Source organism: Chiroxiphia lanceolata, chromosome 6 (genome assembly GCF_009829145.1).
Source record: "Chiroxiphia lanceolata isolate bChiLan1 chromosome 6, bChiLan1.pri, whole genome shotgun sequence".
In the NCBI taxonomy this organism is placed as follows: domain Eukaryota; kingdom Metazoa; phylum Chordata; class Aves; order Passeriformes; family Pipridae; genus Chiroxiphia; species Chiroxiphia lanceolata.
The window spans coordinates 41818982-41837005 of NC_045642.1; the positions used below are offsets into that span (position 1 = coordinate 41818982).

The following is an 18024-nucleotide window of genomic DNA, read 5'->3' on the forward strand; positions in this document are numbered from 1 at the left end:
GTATGTATATTCACTCCAGAAAGTCTGCCTGGGCTAGGACAAGTGGTCAAATTTAAGATGGCACTTAACACGTGTTCTAAGTTGAATGACTTACCGTAGTCAAAAAGGATCTAGCCAATCATCATATCATGGCTGGGCTTCGCGAACGAAGATTTGGGAAAGGCTCTATCCACGTTTGTTACAAGCACATTGGTGGCTAATGAGGCCAATACGAGACAGACATGTCCGGTTGCAAAAGGCACAGCAGAAAGACTCCTTAGGTGGTATATTCTGCAAGGCACGATTCTTCCTGCGTTGTCTTTTTTCCTCGAGAGTGATCCTGCGTGCGTTCTCAAAGGAAACAGCAACGTTATAGATAGTATGTCTCCAGGCCCCCCAGTTGGAGGCCAGAGTAGACCAGTTATGTTGATCAATATGGCCAAGGCTGAGATGTTGTTTCAGGGAGTCCTTGTATCTTTTCTTCGGGGCTCCTCTCATGCGTCAGCCGGTGGCAAGTTCACCATAAAGCAGGATTTTAGGGAGGCGGTGGTCCTTCATCCTTGAGATGTGCCCTGCCCAACACAGTTGTGTTCTCAGTAACATGGCCTCAATACTAGTGACTGCTCCTTGTTCTAGAACAGATGTATTGGTCACATAATCTGACCAGTGGATGTTTAGGATTGTGTGGAGACAGCGTTGGTGGAAGCGTTCTAGGAGACGCAGGTGGTGGCGGTAGATGACCCATGATTCAGATCCATATAAAAGAGTAGACAGCACAATGGCTCTGTAAACACTGATCTTGGTACTTTTCTTCAAGTGTTTATTTCGCCAAACTCTTTTATGAAGCTTTCTGAAGGCACTATATGCCTTTGCTAACCTGTTGTCTATCTCTCCGTCAATCTTAACCGTCCGAGGAGATGAGGCTACTTAGGTAATTAAACTGCTGGACTGATTTGAGCTCTGATTAGCCAATGGTGATATGGGGATGATGGAAGACTTCCTGAGGTGCAGGCTGATAGAGAACTTCTGTCTTCTTTAAGCTGACTTCCAGCCCAAAGAGCTCAGCAGCGTCTGCAAAGCAGGATGTTAAACGCTGCAGAGCTGCTTCTGTGTGGGCCACAAGGGCAGCGTCATCAGCATAAAGCAGCTCCGGTACAAGATGATTTACAGTGAGGTAAATTCATTGAGTCCACCTGCTTTGTCTGAACTTAATTAATTAATTAATACTTTAAGATTGGGGGTGGAGTGGGGTGTGCATGTCAGAGTTAAGCAGGTAATCTTCCCCAAAACTTCCTTATGAGAACAAAATGATACCAGATCTCTGTTTTTGTCTTATTGTGTATATGTCTTGCTGTTAAAATATTTTTGCAGGCTCTGACTGTATTTGCAGGTGTGGAAATACATGCAAGAAACATGAAGTCAAAACCGCCTTCCACTCAGTAAAGCTCATCCCTGTGTTTGCACTAATTGAAGGTAGAAAGGGTATGTGATTTTGTTTAGATCACTTGGCAGAGATATGCTCAGTTGCCTTCATTGCTTCTCCACTGACCTGATGAGCCACAGTAGGATGAAGACACTGAAGTTTGCAGCCAGCTGGCTGTTATTTATCTTCTTGATTTAGCCTTTCTGCTAGTGAATTTCAAAGCTGCCATGTGTAAAGAGAAGAAAAAAAAAATACAATGTTTACCTGCCAAGTATTCCTCAAATTACAGAGACTGACAGTATTTTGTAACTGGCATGGTGCCAAGGATGGTGGACCTGACAAAAATTGGCTCCACTAAAGTGTAAATATTCCATTTAATTTACTGAGACTGGCAAATTTAGTGCTTCTGAAAGTAAGAGGTTGATAATGCCAGCTAAATCCAGGAATGGTAGAGATAGGTTAGGTCTTGCCTGCAGAGGTTTTTCAGTGCCCTATAATTTCTCACCCTGCCCTTCCCCTGCTAGACTATCACAAGGCTGTTTTGATGCACCTCATTTCTAACCTAGCACGTTAGACATGAACATTCATGACCTTGTCTGTATGTGGAGACCTAAGATGTAAAATGCACTAAATTCCTGATCTGCATTGCCTTGGTTATAAGAAAGGCACTTTTGTTCCAAAACCCAATGGCAGGAAAACAGCAAGTCATTTTCAGAAGCCAGGGAGCAGGAAATAAATTGTACAGCAACATATACCAGAAAAGAAGGAAGCCCATGAACTTTGATAGTACTCGTAGAATAAAGTGAAGGAGCAGGAAGGCAGTGGGCTTTCCTTGTATAGCCATGGTGCATGCACATCTGGAATAATAAAGTGGAAAAACTTCACAGAAAAGCAATATGCAATCAAGGCCAGAAGGGACTGAGCTGAGGAAAGAGAAGGGAGTTAAGTGTACCAAGGCTGGCTGAGCTCAAAGGAGGCATAGCTCTGGTAGTGAAGGTTTAGTCCTGAAATAAGAAGGATGTCACACAATGAAACAGAGAAAATAAAAGTTTTATTGGGAATCTCAGGGAAAATTCTTGACACTGAATGCGTACCTGCCTATGGAGTTGTGCAGCTGAGTGTGACACATGGACTCCTGCAGCCACTGAAATATATGCTAATCCTGCACCACAAGGAGATGAGTTGGATGCTTTTGCTGACATCTTTGTTTCTGAATAAAATTCTTGTAACAATATCAATTCTCAGAGCTGAAAGGGGGAATTGTAAGAATAGCAGAGGGGGACTCCTGACATTTGCTAGATATTATGCATATTAAAATGTGCTAGGACGCTTGAATTGTGCCTCTGGTAGCTATTACAGTTAAGCTGTGAATGGTTCTGGAAATTATAGTTAAATCCACAAAACTTCTCGTGTTCTTTGCCTAAACCAACTCAGTCCCAAGGCTTTTCATGTGGACCTTGTACATCTTCTGTTGTCTCATGGCACAAAGATACTGATGGTAAGAGCCCGTGGTGTAGGTAGAAATAGCCTGAGCTACTGGGAAAGTGGGGAGCTGAAAAACTAAGGCTGAAACTGTTTCAAGATGCCTCATCACTAAGAAGGGAAAGTTTAATTAATGGTCTGGGACAGAAACTCTCCTACATCTCTGCAGCTCTTCTGCCGTGGGAGACTGTCACTTTGAACTGGATTTGAACCCAGAATGCAGTTCCACAAGTTTATAGTGCCAATGCAGCCTTAAAAGTCTGCTCATTAACTTTAAAAGCTTTTCCTTGGCTTCTCTTGCAGAGCACAAAAGCAGATTGTGGGTCAGATGCTGGCATCCTCATTTTATACAGGCCAGCTGCCTCCTGCCCCTTCTCCGTCTCTAAGGACCTGCACCATGGCATGTTCTGGACAGCTCCCTCCCTGTGCCTAAGATCTCCAAAGTCCCAGGCTGAGCTCTTTTAGGAATATTCAAAATGCTTTGTTTGCCCCTGGTGTTTTGGAAAGCTATTTTCTTTACCTTTGTTACATAGCTCCTGCTGACTAAATTGCACCAAAGTCGCTCTTCCATAGACGCTCCTGATAACAGTAGAGGCCAGGAGCAAACCATTCTCAAAGACTTGTTGCACTGGTTTTCAATTTTTAATTTATTGCTTTGGAAGCTGAGGGAGGGAAAGAGGGAGAAAGACAAAGAAAGGCCTGGAGGCAAGTGGCCCTGTGAGAGGCCCAACAGTCCTGCATCCCAGCCAGGCCCCCAGCATCCTGGGCTTTATCCCACTCTGTTTATCATTGCTCCATAGCCAAGCCCCAATCTAGGGCCTATTGTTAGGGATGGAAGAAGCATGTGGTGTGCCAAAGAAAATGTTCTGTGTTTTTCTGAGTGCCTGAGTATAAGTCAGCAGGATCCTGGGAGCTACCACACTAGACAGAATCATTAGTTACTATGCCAACTACTTTCTAGCAGCTGGTGCTCACAGAGGATTTGTACTGAAAGCTTTCTAGACTGGTCATGCCACCTGAATGCCCTATGGGAAAGAAACTGCTGCCCCGGATTGTCTGACATTCCATGGCAAGGTGGGAGCAGTGATTTATAAATGCACTGGGCTCCCTTATTGTCAACAATGGCCCTTGTTCATCCTAAGCTCCAGCCTTTACGGGAAAAGATGCAAAAGACTTTCACTGTCAGCTTGTTTCCTTGTTTAAAAGGAAGATAATTCTTTTCTGAGTTTGCTAGACCTGCAGCTATACTGATTCCTGCTGTGATCCTATCAGTTCACAGAAACTAAGTGGGTTTAAGCATAAAGGAGTATTCTTCAAGAATGCTGAAGCTTCATTTACACAAGTAATTTAAGCCTAGTTTGCACTGTCTTTCAATGGAGTGTAGGCACTTTTCAAATACTTCAAAAGTGCCTGCTTAGTGAGTGCTATATGGGGAACACCAGTGTACTTCACAAATTGGTATTTTTGCCTGCCACACAGGAGGTGGTATCAAACAAATGCCCAGCTGTACCATTGGAAGAAGGCTTCAGTCAAAATATAAATGGAAGGCCAATTTGTAGTATTTATGAGACTTAAAAATCCTTAATTTTTGAGGGGACCGTTGGAAGCTTTAAACCCAACTCGTATGTAAATTGTACATTAAAAGTTGTATTCTAAATCCTTCTATTCTTGCACTGCTGTCCGCTCTCCTGATTATTTTCTGATAGTTTCACATATTTTTCTTTGTGCTGTTCTCTACTGTTGTCTTTTAATATCTAGTATTACTCATCCCAGCAATGCTTGTGTTATAGTAAACCCTGCTTTGTCAGATGTTTGAATAAGTTCCTTAGGAGTGATGGGTGCTGGAAGTGTGGGTTATCGTTGCTAGTTACCAGTGTCATTCTTTTAGTACAGACTTGCTGTATGTCCTGTAGTTCTTTGCAACTATGAGATTTTCAGTAGGTGTTGTTCTGGGCTTTAGTCTTGTCTACAACTTCAGTCCTTGGAATTCCCTTCAAATCTTTTTGAATTGGAAACAGAAGCCAGCTCTCTCCTTTTTTGTAAGAGCTGATAACCACATCCCTTCTGTATGGAGACTGGATTTCATAGAGACTTTTTTTTTCTGTAGTCAATGAATAAATCTATTAGTATTTTGTTAGTATATAGTATTTTAGTGCACTGGCATTAGTTGCTAGTATGGGTGTAGGTAGTTGATTGCATAAGGGTTGCTTGCATTAGGATAGAACTAATGAATTTGAAAAGGGAACTAGAACAGAAAGGTAATTTGGAACCAGAAAATCTAGAAATAAATGTATGGCATTCTAACACTTGTAGACTGGGTTCCAGTCATAACTGCATGGAGATGTGTTGACATATCCATGAAAATGGTTTCAGAAGCAAACCTGTATCTTTTGTGATGCAGAAAACTGCAGCAGGGAGGTTTTGCTGTCAGTGAAGAGGAAGAGGGAATGCTGGCCCAGCCTTTCTGAAAACTACTGTTGAAAGAAAGGAACACAGTGGGTTTCTTGCCAAAAACACTGAGTAGCCTGAAGAGCTGCTGGAAGGACAGAATCTTGCTTACAAAGGATGGGCCATAATGCCAAAAGCTGTGATTTCCTGTACACAGTGAAGGCCTGAATCTTGGCCAGGTCTCTAAACTAAGCAACTCAAAAATAATCCTGAGCAAGCTGTCAGAAGATTGCTCACAACCAGCCTGGCTGACAGAACGAAACCAAATCTTTTCTTGTGCCACAGGCAGGAATTTCTCTTTCCCGTTTGCGTGTGTGCGCGTCTCTGCCTAGCTCTGTTGTCTGTACATGTGAAGAACTGAATAATCAGTCAATCATTAGTTCAAACAATAATCCTGAATTATTGACTCTACAATCTTTATTTCCATTGGGAGCGTGGAGAGGTTTTTTCGCTATTTTTGGCTTTGCCTAAAACAGTGCGAATTGTGAAAAAGCTTATAATTCAGTTTGAGGTATTTATATACTCTCCCTAACATGTGCACTCTTTAGTATCTATTAAAATGTGAGGTCCTCTACAGCTTTTTTCCAGCCTTCATTATGGTGCTGAGCCAGCTGGCAGAAGAGTCAACTTCTCCTTAGGGGTGCAAAGGTGTCATGCTTCCATAAATCATCTGACAGGCAGAGACAGAGAATAGGAGATGCTCCATGGTGCGTTCCTGTGAACATGGGAAATAGATTGAGAGCTGGAGTGTTTCTCTGGCAGCAGTGTATTGAGTCTCAGATCCTAAGCCCCATTCACTGCCAGGGCAAACATTTGCCTTAGATGTAATATCAGCATTTGGTAACATGTTATGTGAGGACTTCCCAAAACTGCAGATGAAACATTTCTTTACAAAAGTGACCTTAAGACTGGCAAATGCACCGGTCTTCTATTGTCAAGTATTGAATGTTTATATTATAGAAGGTTGAAGTTATGTTTTGCAACATAATGCATAAATGCAACATAATGTGTTTTTGTCAGTTTATGTCTATAAAGAAGCAAAACAAATAGAAGCCAACAGAAGCATATTTAATCCAGAAGGATTCTGCTGGCCATGAGGGTAAAATCTATTTAGGCAAGCAACAGCATTTTCAATATGGTATCTAGAAAAAAAGTAAGTTCTCTTGTGTTTTGTCATGTGGAGAGAAGGTATTGGAACTGCGGGGAGTTGTGTACAAGACTGTGCTACAAGAATATGTTAGCCAAAGTTATTGCGGTTTTATTTGGTCTTTTTAAAGGTAGTTCTTTGTGAAGATTTAATAACATAGTTTCAATGGTGCTTTCCTGGGTAATTTAAGCTAAGCTTATCTGGGCAATATTATGTCTTAAAGAATTTGTTTTGGGGTATATAGATCATATATTGGTTAAAACAGAAAAAGTAGGTTAAAACAGGTTAGAAACCAAATGAAAACATTGAGATTCATTGAACAAAGGACAAAAGTTGGAGAAAGGCGGGAACGTTGGTGCATTTTTAAAAATCAGTCTTCAGGTTTTTGTAATTGCATAACAGTTCATCCTTTGCCAGATATCTCAAAACAAAAGAACTGAGGATCAGAGAAATGTTAATAAAGTTCTGCCATTTAAGTAGTGGCCCTCACATTGCAATCACTGTATGTCGTACGTGTGGCACAAAGCCAGTTTGGCTATCAGCAGGTCTGATTTTAGTGGAGTTTCATTTACATCGGTTTTGCCTCCTTTATTTTGTCTTGACTTTCACATTTTAGAGATAATCACTCAGTCTTTAGCTTCCCAAGCATTCTTTTGGATCAAAGGATGAATTTTATGTATTGCAAGTTCTGAGCTGGAGGTAGATATGAGAGCAGTTGGAATAGACATTACCTTCTAGAATTAATAATTTAATTTGAATAAATACCTTAAAGTGTGCTTGACTGAATTCTCTAACTTCTTTCTTAGACCTGAAACAGGTTTAGTTTCAGAACCCTGATGCATAAACAGCACTGGCTGCATTTTTGCAGAGCAGATGACTACCTGGTTCAATGTCTTGCTCAGACAGGGCCCATGGAAGATTCTGTGGGAAGAGCACTGGGTTATGCTACAGAATGGTCATACTTCCTCAGTATTCTCTGGGACTTGATAATCAGTGATTTTCTGGCTAGGAGGTGATATCTTTTTATATAAATAGTGTTAGTGGCTCTTGCTTCTGTGAGTTGTCTAATCATTTTTGAAACCCTTTAAATTTTTGGCATCCTTAACTTCCCGTAGTAAGAAGGCATCCATAGTTTAATTATGTGTTATGAGAAAAACTACCTCCTTCTGTTTGTTTTAACCTGCCCACCTGATGACTTCATTCAGTTTTTCCTATGTTTTTTAGTATGAGAGGTGAGTGATTGTTCCATCTTCTCCTTCTCCATGAAGCTTGTGATTTTATAGATGTATTTCCTATTTTTTTCAGTTGTCATTTTTCCAAGCTGAAGAATCCCTATTTATTTAGTCATTCCTCAATATGTAAGTTGTTCCTTACCTTTGATCATCTCTACAGCATTTCTGTGTACTTTTTCCAGTTCTACTGTGTGCTTTTTGAGAAGGGAGGAGGGACAGGAGTTAGAACCATCCTCAGTGTGCAAGAGATGTATGCAATTTTGGTTTATATGGTAGCATAGTAGTGTTAGTGTTTTTGTTCTCTATGCCTTTCCTTGTAAATCCTTACACTGAATTTGCTTTTTGAGAGGATTTAAGTGATGTTTTTGTAGAAAAAAAAAATCTGTTATAGCTATAGTTATAAGGTTTCCTTCCTGAATAAAATAAGTAGTTGTAGTGGGTTGACCCTGGCTGGATGCCAGGTACCCACCAAAGCCACTCTTTCACTTCCCTCTGCAACTTGACAGGGAAGTGAAAATATACTGAAGGTTTCACGAGTTAAGAAACAGGAGAGATCACTCACCGATTACTGTCATGGGCAAAACAGGCTTGAAGTGGGGGTATTAATTAAATTTATTACTAGCAGAATCAGAACAGGATAGTAAGAAGTAAAATAAATCTTAAAAACACCTTCCCCCCACCCCTCTCTCCTTCCAAGTTCTACCTCCCCTCCCCCAGCAGTGCAGGGAGACAGGGAATGAGGGTTATGGGCAGTTGTTGTTTCTGCCACTGCTCAGAGAGAGGAGTCCTTCCCTGCTCCCGTGGGGTCCCTCCCAGGGAGACATTCCTTCACAAACTTCTCCAGCATGAGTCCATCCCACAGGCAACAGTTCTTTAGAAACCGTTGCAACGTGGGTCACTTTTCCATGGGGTGCAGTCCTTCAGGCACAGGCTGCTCCAGTCTGGATTCCCCCACAGGGCCCCAAGTCGTACCAGGAAAACCTCCTCAAACGTGGGCTCCTTTCTTCATGGGTCAGCAGGTCCCTGCCAGGCCCCTGTTCCGACATGGGTCTTCTCCATGGGCTGCAGGTGGGTCTCTGCACCTCCATGATCCCCCATGGGCTGCAGGGGCACAGCTGCTCCACCATGGTCTGCACCACGGGCTGCAGGGGAGCCTCAGCTCTGGTGCCTGGAGCACCTCCTGCCCCTCCTTCTCCACTGAGCTTGGTGTCTGCATTGTTGTTCACATGTTCTCACTCCACTCTTCTCTAGCTGCAATTTTCATCTGCACAATAACTTTTTTCTCCTTCTTAAATATGTTACTATCATTCCTGACTGGCTCAGCCTTAGCCAGCAGTGGGTCCATCCTGGAGCCGGCTGGCATTGGCTCTGCAGGACATGGGGAAGCTTCCAGCAGCTTCTCACAGAAGCCTCCCCTCTAGCCCCCTGCTACCAAAACCTGGCCACGGAAACCCAATACACAGTCTGTCACTGTGTAAAACTAGGATTGTGTTTCCCTGGGTACATGACTTCGTAGTTATTAAAATGAATGCCATCTACCTATTTAATCTGATTATTCAGTAACGTGATTTTTTTTCACACTTCTCAGTGACTTTCAGTTTTTCACCAGCAGATTTTTTTTTTATTATTTCACTCTTTTTTCCCCCAGATCACTTAGAAATCTTTGAAAAGTAGAGATCATTGCACAGGTTCTTTTTGGAACCTCAGTGGTAATTGTGGAAACTGTCCATTTATTCTAGCTCTGGTTTAATGTGTTTTAACTAGTTACAAAATCCAGAAAAGTTACCCCTTAATCCTGTGTTGGCTTACTTTATTTAGGAGCATTGTAGCTGAATTTAACCTAATTTTCTCAACTGAGAAAAGCTGGTGTGAAAAAGTTATTCTAGGCAAATAGACAAATACAGTTGTTGTTTAGTTCAAAACAGAAGAAGATCATAATCTCTCATAAGTTCTGATGAGGAATTAATCAGGTCATTTACTGACCACTAACATGACTTCGATGGGGCTCCTGAATGCTCTTCAGCTTTGTATCTGGTGTAATGTTTGTTTCAAAGGCTGATCTGCAGTAATCCCCAGCCATCTCCCAGAGACCACATCCCAGTCTGAGCACAGTCCTTTGTGCATTTCACCTGTCAGCGTGACCTGGCTTTACTGGAAGGGTAACAGAGAGTCCAGCTGCTTCACATAAGGGTAAAGTCCAATGAGCTTTAACATCAGGGTGGATGGTGTAGTCCGTATTTATGCAGTGGAAGGAGCAGATATGACCCTTGGGATGAGTCCAGGTGACAGCAACATGCTGATAACCCAGCAGGTGAGCTGGTGGAATTGGGGAGGAGACAGCTGGGGATCATTTCAAAGATTCTTTGTTCCTTGTCCTGTCCTCCTTTAAAGTTGTGCATTTTGTGGCATCCTGTGCCTACTAGACAACAGTGTTGGGGCGCCAGCACCACACACACATCCGTGGATCCAGAGCTGAGCAACTGCAGGTAAAATCACAGTAGGAGAGAGAGATCATGACTTCATTACTGGGGCAGAAGAGAGGGAGGTGGGTTCAGAAGAGGGAAGCAGCTCTTCCAAGGTTAACCACAAAGCCAGCTTCAGACCTTGAGTTTCAAGTCCTCAGTACTGTCAGCAACATTACAGTTGTCAGTTTTCCAAGTACTGGTGAAAGGAAAAGAACTGAAAGACTGAGAATCTTCTAGCAAAAGGTAGTAGGGAGCAAGAGTCGTTTATCCAGTGTTGCACTGGGGTACAGTGCAAGCAAAGGAATGAAGAAACATAGGTGGGATCCCTTGAACAGGTAAGTCTAGAGAAAGCTGCCTGCAGCTCATGGCCCGTAAGAGCAAAAGTAGTAGTGGTGCTCCAAGCAGGGGAGAGGCCCAGAGGGTGGAAGGTGAAGGTGCTGCTGAACTCCTTTTCTCCTGGATTATCATACTCTTCTGTTGCTGAGGAGCTGAGTATGGAGAGTGACCCTTTAGTGTTTAGAGTCCTTTTCCTCAGTTTACTTTGAAAGGTTATTTTTGAGGAAGAGTAAATAGGGCTGGCAGTTGTCTCTGGTCTTGTTTGAAACATTCTTCTGAATATTTTAAGGGTTTGCAGTGATGAAAAAATTTGTGGAGGAAGGAGCAACAAATTCAAGGGAAGCTGTGACATGTTCACAGAATGTAGGTTGTAAGTTGTAAGTTTTAATAGGATCCTGAAGCAAAGAGATTGCAGTTAACTTCCTTGCCAAAACCATGAGCTACACACCAAATCATGGCATAAAAGACACCAATTATCTTTTACATCCTAGTTATTTATGATGAGGATAGGAAATATAAGGGAAATCTGCCCTGAGAATCTAAAGGAAATACTTGGAAGGAGTGGCTGAGAGATGAATGACAGAGATAACAGAAATTTGGGAAGCTCAGGCATTGAGGATTGAGGGTTTTATTAGCCAGAGTGTCAGGATTCAGTAGGTCATATGGCATCCTGTCTTGTGAGCACAGAATGTGTGAGTTGCTGGGCCATTGTAGCCTCTTCAGGACACCTTGTGGTCCTGTCAGTCGGCCACCTGCTCTCTGCAAAGCCCCTCAGCCTTATGTGTTGCTGCTGCCTTCTCACCGAGGCTTACAAACTTCAAAGCAAGCCAGTGAGCTCCTTTTGGTATTTATCATGTTGCAGGCCACAGCTGAACTCCCACTGTGTAAGCCTGGGTTGTAAGAGCTCCTGTCTCTTTGCAGGAGACCTTTTGTCCTCTGGGAAAGGCTTGCATTAGTCTGATGATGAAAGAAATGAACCTATCTTAACTCATCCCACGTCTTTTGGATTGTAACTGTATGGAGTCAATATGTACCCTAGTTGCAACCTCACTCAGCCAGTCATTTATCCTCTGTGGATATTGTGCTGCATGTCTTTCTTCTATTCCACTCTCACTGCAGCATGTGTGTGCTTAGTGTAAGCCTTGTGTTAGTATATTAAAATTTCTACAAATCCAAATAAATAGTGGTCTCATTAGTGATGGGAATCCTTAGCTCTTTTCCTGCTGCAACTCTGCCTCTCATCAATGCTAATCAGCCACAGAAATGCTCCAGTTTAGAGTTCTTAATCTCTTTTTCTTGGTTCTCTTCAAGAGAATGTCCAGTAAAATAGTCCCAGACCAGAATTCGTTAAAGTGTTTAGCAAGACTGCACTTGGCACGTGGCACCTCTAGCAGGTGTTGTGCTTGCTAAAGCCACTTACTGCAAATTCATAGCTGGCTAAGTATTAAGGGATTTTTTTGAAGCAGCAGTGCCTTATAAGTGGAGTCCTTATATGGAGAGTGGTGAAAACATGATGGCTCTTCTTTTCTCAGGGCTCCAGAGGATCATCATTTTGCCTGTGACGGAGAGATGGAAAACAGTGTCTACAACAGGGTGACAGAGAGTCCACTGGCACATCCCAACTATCAGCTTCACTTTGCTGTGCAGCAACTTCAGCAGCAGAAACTTCAATCACGACAACTGTTAGAGCAAAACCAAGCACGGCAACAGGTAACTAAGAAAAAATCCTGCCTGGGATGTAGCAGTCCTGACTGAGTCTTAGATGTGCAGAACAAACCCAGAGACAGTACATGTGGCACAACTTTCTTGAAGAAAGTAGCTTTTAAAGTGTGTTTCAAAGAAATTAATATTACCTGCAGTGATTTTAATAGCATTTTGATGCTGTAGTTCCCAATAGCTTCTTCAATTGCATTAGCATCTTAAGAGCTAGAGGAAATATGAAAAAGGGCTTGTATTAATGATGTTCTGGATGACACCTAGGTGCCAAAGGTGGACCACTGTGTTTTGAACAGCATTTCCATCCTTCCTGTGGAATCTTCCAAGGTTACAGTGACTTCGTTGATACACTTGTTACCTTACTTTGTTATTATGGAGAGAGAGAGATATTCTGAGTGATGTCCAAAAGGCTTCCCTGCTAAAGTGAAGGAAGTCTTTGGGTGAACAAACCTTCACTCAAAAGAGTTTGGATCTCCCTTAGTAAGGAGCTGTTTGCTGGGCAGTCTGGTATGACTGGACTCCTGTGAACAGAGTTAACAGATGGAGGTTCAAACACCCACTCTCCCTCCTGTGAAGCAGGTGAGTCATTAGTCAGGGTCTTTGAGAAAGGTTATAGGCAAATTGCCCTCATCCTTTTCTGGGAGCATCTTGAAGGAGAGGCCCTTCTGCTTTTGCCCCTTGCACTCCTTCTTTTAAGGCCCTTACTTAGCCATGCAGTTTCCACCTCAGCTTTCCTCACCTACAATCTTCTTGTTCCTCCTTCAAGCGGGAGGTCTTCCTTTCATCTTAATCCGTGGGTGGGCACTTGTGGCTGCTCATGAGCTCAGGAAAGGGCTGTAAAATGGCTTGTGCCTGTGAAGAGGCTGGAGCTGGCCATGGGGCCTGGCTGAGCCCTCTTCTAATTGCTGACATTGAGCTGATGTTATTCTTGGCTCGGACAGAGCCATTACTCAGGAGTTTCTGTTAAAGTAATTCTTTGTTAAACCTCCTCTTACACCCACAACGTCCCCCTCCTTTCTGTCCCTCCCGTCTCCTTCGAGCCAAGCAGTTTGGAGAGGCCATTGCCATGCTCAAGGGCTCAGGCTGCACTGAATTTGCCATTAATGAAAAAAGGTATTTGCTGAACTTGGGGCCTTTCAAACTTTCTGTCAGGAAAACCACATCTTAATAAAATGATTGTCTCTTGGATCCTTCCTCTCCCAGTTGACATTGTATGGAGCCAGCCAGCCAGCCCTCCTCTTCCAGTCAGTTGTATTGATTCTCTGATGCCCCTTCCAGTCACGGCACTATCCTCATCTTCATCTATCACCTACACCCTCTCTATCTTCCTATCACTGAGCTTTTACTTTGTTGACTTAGGTTCTCAGATTTCAGTCCTTTGACTTGGCTTTTCCAAGAACTACCTTCTCTTTTCTGCTGCTTATATGTTCCCTGCCCTACATCTTCCCACTCAGACTGCTTTGACTTCTGCCCCAGCACTCATACTGTCCCTCATTTGTCCTCTCTTTTTAGCCACAGTTGATGTAGCTTATCCTAGGCTGCATGGCTTTACACGTTTCCTAGTCAGTGTCACCTAAGCTACCTACCTCCCCTTGCCTGCTGTTTCCCTTCTGTTCCTTCCTATGTATTGAGATCTACTTCATCCCTGTTGTCTTGCCTGCTGTATTCAAGTTCATCAGCCTCCTCTCAACAGAAGAAATATATCCCCCGAGATGGAAAGGCCTATCACTTGAAAGAGTGTCATGATCTCTCTGCTTTGGGAAATGCATCCAAGGTATCTCCGAGCCTGTTTCATCTGATTGTTGAAGTTCTTGTTATGGTTAGAAGGCAGGATAGCCATTTGTCAGTTGCTGAAGTACATCTATTAATTAATGTATCTCGAGGCACACCCTGAGTGTGACATGACCATGCAACATGACTAGATGCCATTCTTTCTTCCTGTCTGTGACAAAGGGACTAGTCATAAGTATGACTGTATATATATATATATGAACAAATAACAGAAGCACCATGATTAATAATACAGGCAAGTGCTTCCTCTTGTACATTAACCAATTCAATATGCTGGAAGTGAGATGGATGCATTAGAAAGCACAGGCTTTTCTAGTCAAGTATTTGTGTTATACAGATAGCCCCATCTACCATGCAGTGGATGTATCTTATCATGAAGGTTTGTTGTGTACTTCTTTGTTCCAGCATCCACTCTTGGTTGACCACTTTCCAGACACTTAAGAATGATGATGATTTCTCCAGGCATTTAACAATTTGTGGAGTAGCAGATACTGGTGGAAGAAGAGGAATAACAACCAACAGTTTTCACTCATTGTATGGGGAAGTTAGTTCATGCAGTGTAGTACGGTTGAAATAGACCTTTGATGACAGAATAGATACTTCATTCACTGGACAAAAAGAAAAACACCAAACTGACCAGATGAGAATCTGACAAATAGGTAGAGTGACATGGACCAGGAACAGAGACAGTAGACACTCTGAGAAAAGAGAAGAAAATAGAAAGGGGAAGAGTTTGAACGTGAAGACAAGAAGCTTAAATTGGATATCAATAAAATGAAGGAAAAAGAATTACAAAATCAAACCAAAAGACAAGAAAAACAGGCTTATAGCAGTATTTTTAATGTTTAAAGGAGACTTCATGTGACATGTTATGACCTAGATGTTAGTATCACCACTGCAGTTGGCAAGACAGTTAATACACCCTCATTGTTTACTCTCTAATTGTTTCCTGTACTGGAAAGATGCCATTAGCTGTGAGGGAGTTTCCTTTTTCTGTGTGGCTATGTTCTGTCTGCTTAGCCTAGCATCTACTGGGTTTAGAATTTTATGCCAAACATTTCACATGGGAAAAAAGCTAAATTAAAACAAGAAAAGTACAATCATATGGTGGAATGATCCCCATCAGTCCTGCTTACATCAAAAAGGCTTATGCTAAACAAGACATGAATCATGTTAGTCAGTTGTGTGGGCAGTTATGTGACTACATTTTCAATGAGAAGTTTAAGTAGATTTTATGCTGTAGAACATGGGGCTAAGTTAATCTTAAATAATTCTGCTCTGTCATTTAAAAATAGTATGTTCTCTGAAATATTCCTCATTTTATGGAGTTCAGCAAATTTTTTTCTTTCAATGTTTGTGACTCTCTTCTGAAATCCTTAGAGTTTATTTAGATCTGACTGGGAATGTTGAGTACTCAGAATAATATTCCTAGTATTCCTAGAACTACATTATTCCTGTTTGAAGACACAGGGCTTCTTTGAATGCTGCCTTAAACATCATGAAACTGTTTTCTAAGCTGTTATGTATTGAACTGCTGTCAGATTTGCAGTATCTCTTTCCCTTCGATTTCATGTTCATTCTTGTTTTGCAGCTTTCTCCCTCAGATTGTTTTCCCACTAAATGTGCTAACTGCCATTTTTCCTATTTGAGTCTTGTGATGCTGATGAGTCAAAGTCTCAGTCTAAGTAAAACAGAACAACCATCCTAAAAGCAGTAGTCTGTGCTGATTTATACCAGCTGAAATTTTGTCTCCATGTTTCTGATCCTGTCACTACTATTAGAATTATGGTAATGCCCAGATGTATTAACTGTCTTTCCAATACAATGATATAGCCCAATCCTTGCCCCAGAGAGCTATCAGTACCAAGAGAGAGATAAAGGAGAAGGCACCAAGTCAATTGATTTTAGTGTATTTTATCCTTGCTCTGAAGAATTTACTAAGGAGGACATGCATCAGGACAGTCTATACATACCTTGAGTTTGCTCTTCTTTAAATTTCCTAATGACCCCAAGATACTCCTCTTACTGCAGTTTAACACAATGGTAGTTAATAGTACATTTCAAGTCTGTTCTTTATTGTCACTCTGTGAATTTTCAACTCCACTGCTTGTTCCATTCAAACTGATTTAACTGAATGCATTAATATGTATTCAAAAGAATTTTCACTAAACCATTTATATGACTGGAAAGGTCTTCCAAGCCTATTAATTCTCTGTATTTTTGCAATGTTATCTGAAACACAATTGCTTTTCTAAAAGTGGTGGGGTTTATTTTGTTGGGTTTACTTTACTTTTCTTTTTTTAACTTAAATCCTTGTTATTGTTTATTGCTTATAAACATCTCAATTTCCAGCACCAGTGATTTGGAACTAACTGCATGTATCTTTATGCAATACATGTGTGTGTGCATCTGTCTGTCAGTTCTCATATGCTGCTGAGTCTTGTCTTTTTCAGACTTGCTGATCCAATTGAAAGTGAATGAGTATGGGATAGAAATCGAAAAGCTATGTTTCATACAAATTTCATTAAAATAAAGAGCTGTATATCTGGGAAGGGGATTAAACTACTGTTCCCATTAAGGCAAAGGCTGCAGCATGAGACCATTCCTAATTAGACAGCACAAAATCAACAAAAGAATGCCCCAGACCCATGAAGGGAGGCATAATTTGGGGTATGCTTTGTATTAGATACTGTAAGACAGATTCTCAGGAAATGGGCTTCATTACCTCCTCTGGTCACACAATGAACATGTTTTTGCTTGCAACATTTGTTCCATTACTGCGCTAGGGATGGGTGTTAGATACAGGGATAGTAAGTGCCAGGAACATTCTTTCTGTTTTTGAAGATCATTAATATATCTGCTTTTCTTCAAAGTACTACAGTACCTTTCGGATATGTCTGTCGCGTATTGGCCTCATAAGCCACCAGCGTGCCTGTGGCAGGGGTGGATGGTGCCTTCCCAAATCTTCGTTCGCGAAGCCAAGCCATGATACAGTACCTTTCTGCTTTTAATCACTAACAGCCCAAGCTTAGCTGCTGCTGGCTAATACTCTTAGATGTGCATCTTCCTTACTGACAAGCTCTACATGTTGAGATTTTCAAATTAGAAACTACTCTTTTTTTGTACAGCTAACACTTTGTGTAGATGTGGAAGCAAGGAGAGGTGTGGTCTAATGAGGCAAATACGGTATTGGAAGTTAGGATCTTTTCACAGCTTTTCAAACATTTCAACCTAGCTTTTCATATTGCTCAGTCTGTGCGTTAGGGAAAAGCACTTTCTCTGGCAGTGCTAACATTCTTCATGGGCAAGACAGGGTTAATGCTGTCCTACCTCCCCGATGAATTGTGCAAGAGAATTAACTCACTAATGCTTTAGAGGATTTTTAGCTAAAAAGTCTCATAGCTTTCTTACTATTTTTCAGATTTGCAGCCCTAAGAACTTGTTAGGGTAGTGAATGTGTCCATTGATGCCAGCCTGCAACGTGTGATTGAAAGATTTTACTTGCAGCAGCAATAGCTGTAGAGTGCTGCCTGCTTCAGGACTGCGTTTGTCAGGGCTAGGCTAGGCTTCTGCTCTCCCTAGACCCTTAGCCTTCAGAATCCTGAGTAATGAGGTTTGTCTCCTGTTTTTTGGATGTGCTGAATTCTCTTCCCAACCCTTCCTTTGTGTGGCCAGGCTCTGCTCTCCCCAGCTGCCCTCTTTATTTGCACAGTAGCTTCTCCTGATTTCCTGTCCTGTCCCCATGGAGTTCACAGCAGGGCAGTATACTTTGTAGCTGAATCCAGAAGCCATGGTCCATGTCAGCTTCCAGTGTCCCCATCCTTGCCTGGAAGACAGCCAGAATCTTGGGACAGTGTAGAGACAAAGGCCTTTTTGGAAGTCTGTTACCCCGTGAAAAACATCCATGAGCTTTCTTAAGGCAGATTTGAGCCCAGCTTTTGCTGATCAGACTTTGTTAGAGCATCCATGCTTGCTATTTCTTCAGAATCATGGATCTCCTTGCCA

General features: G+C 42.0%; 1 protein-coding gene across 12 annotated transcripts in view; it reads left to right on the plus strand.

The window, feature by feature from the left end:
• Positions 1–18024, plus strand: part of TTLL5 (tubulin tyrosine ligase like 5) — a 138933-nt gene that overhangs the window by 101261 nt on the left and 19648 nt on the right. For 10 of the 12 annotated variants that reach the window (XR_004357492.1, XR_004357493.1, XM_032690063.1 and 7 more), the window contains one exon: positions 12045–12222. The exons of 1 other annotated variant lie outside the window; for it this stretch is intronic. Coding sequence is in view for 9 of the 11 variants with exons in the window: in XM_032690063.1 (XP_032545954.1) it covers positions 12045–12222 (178 nt within the window). In the remaining 2 variants the exon portion in view is untranslated. Of the gene's footprint in view, positions 1–12044; positions 12223–18024 lie in introns of those variants that run through there. One more of the 12 variants, XM_032690073.1, reaches the window with a different exon arrangement.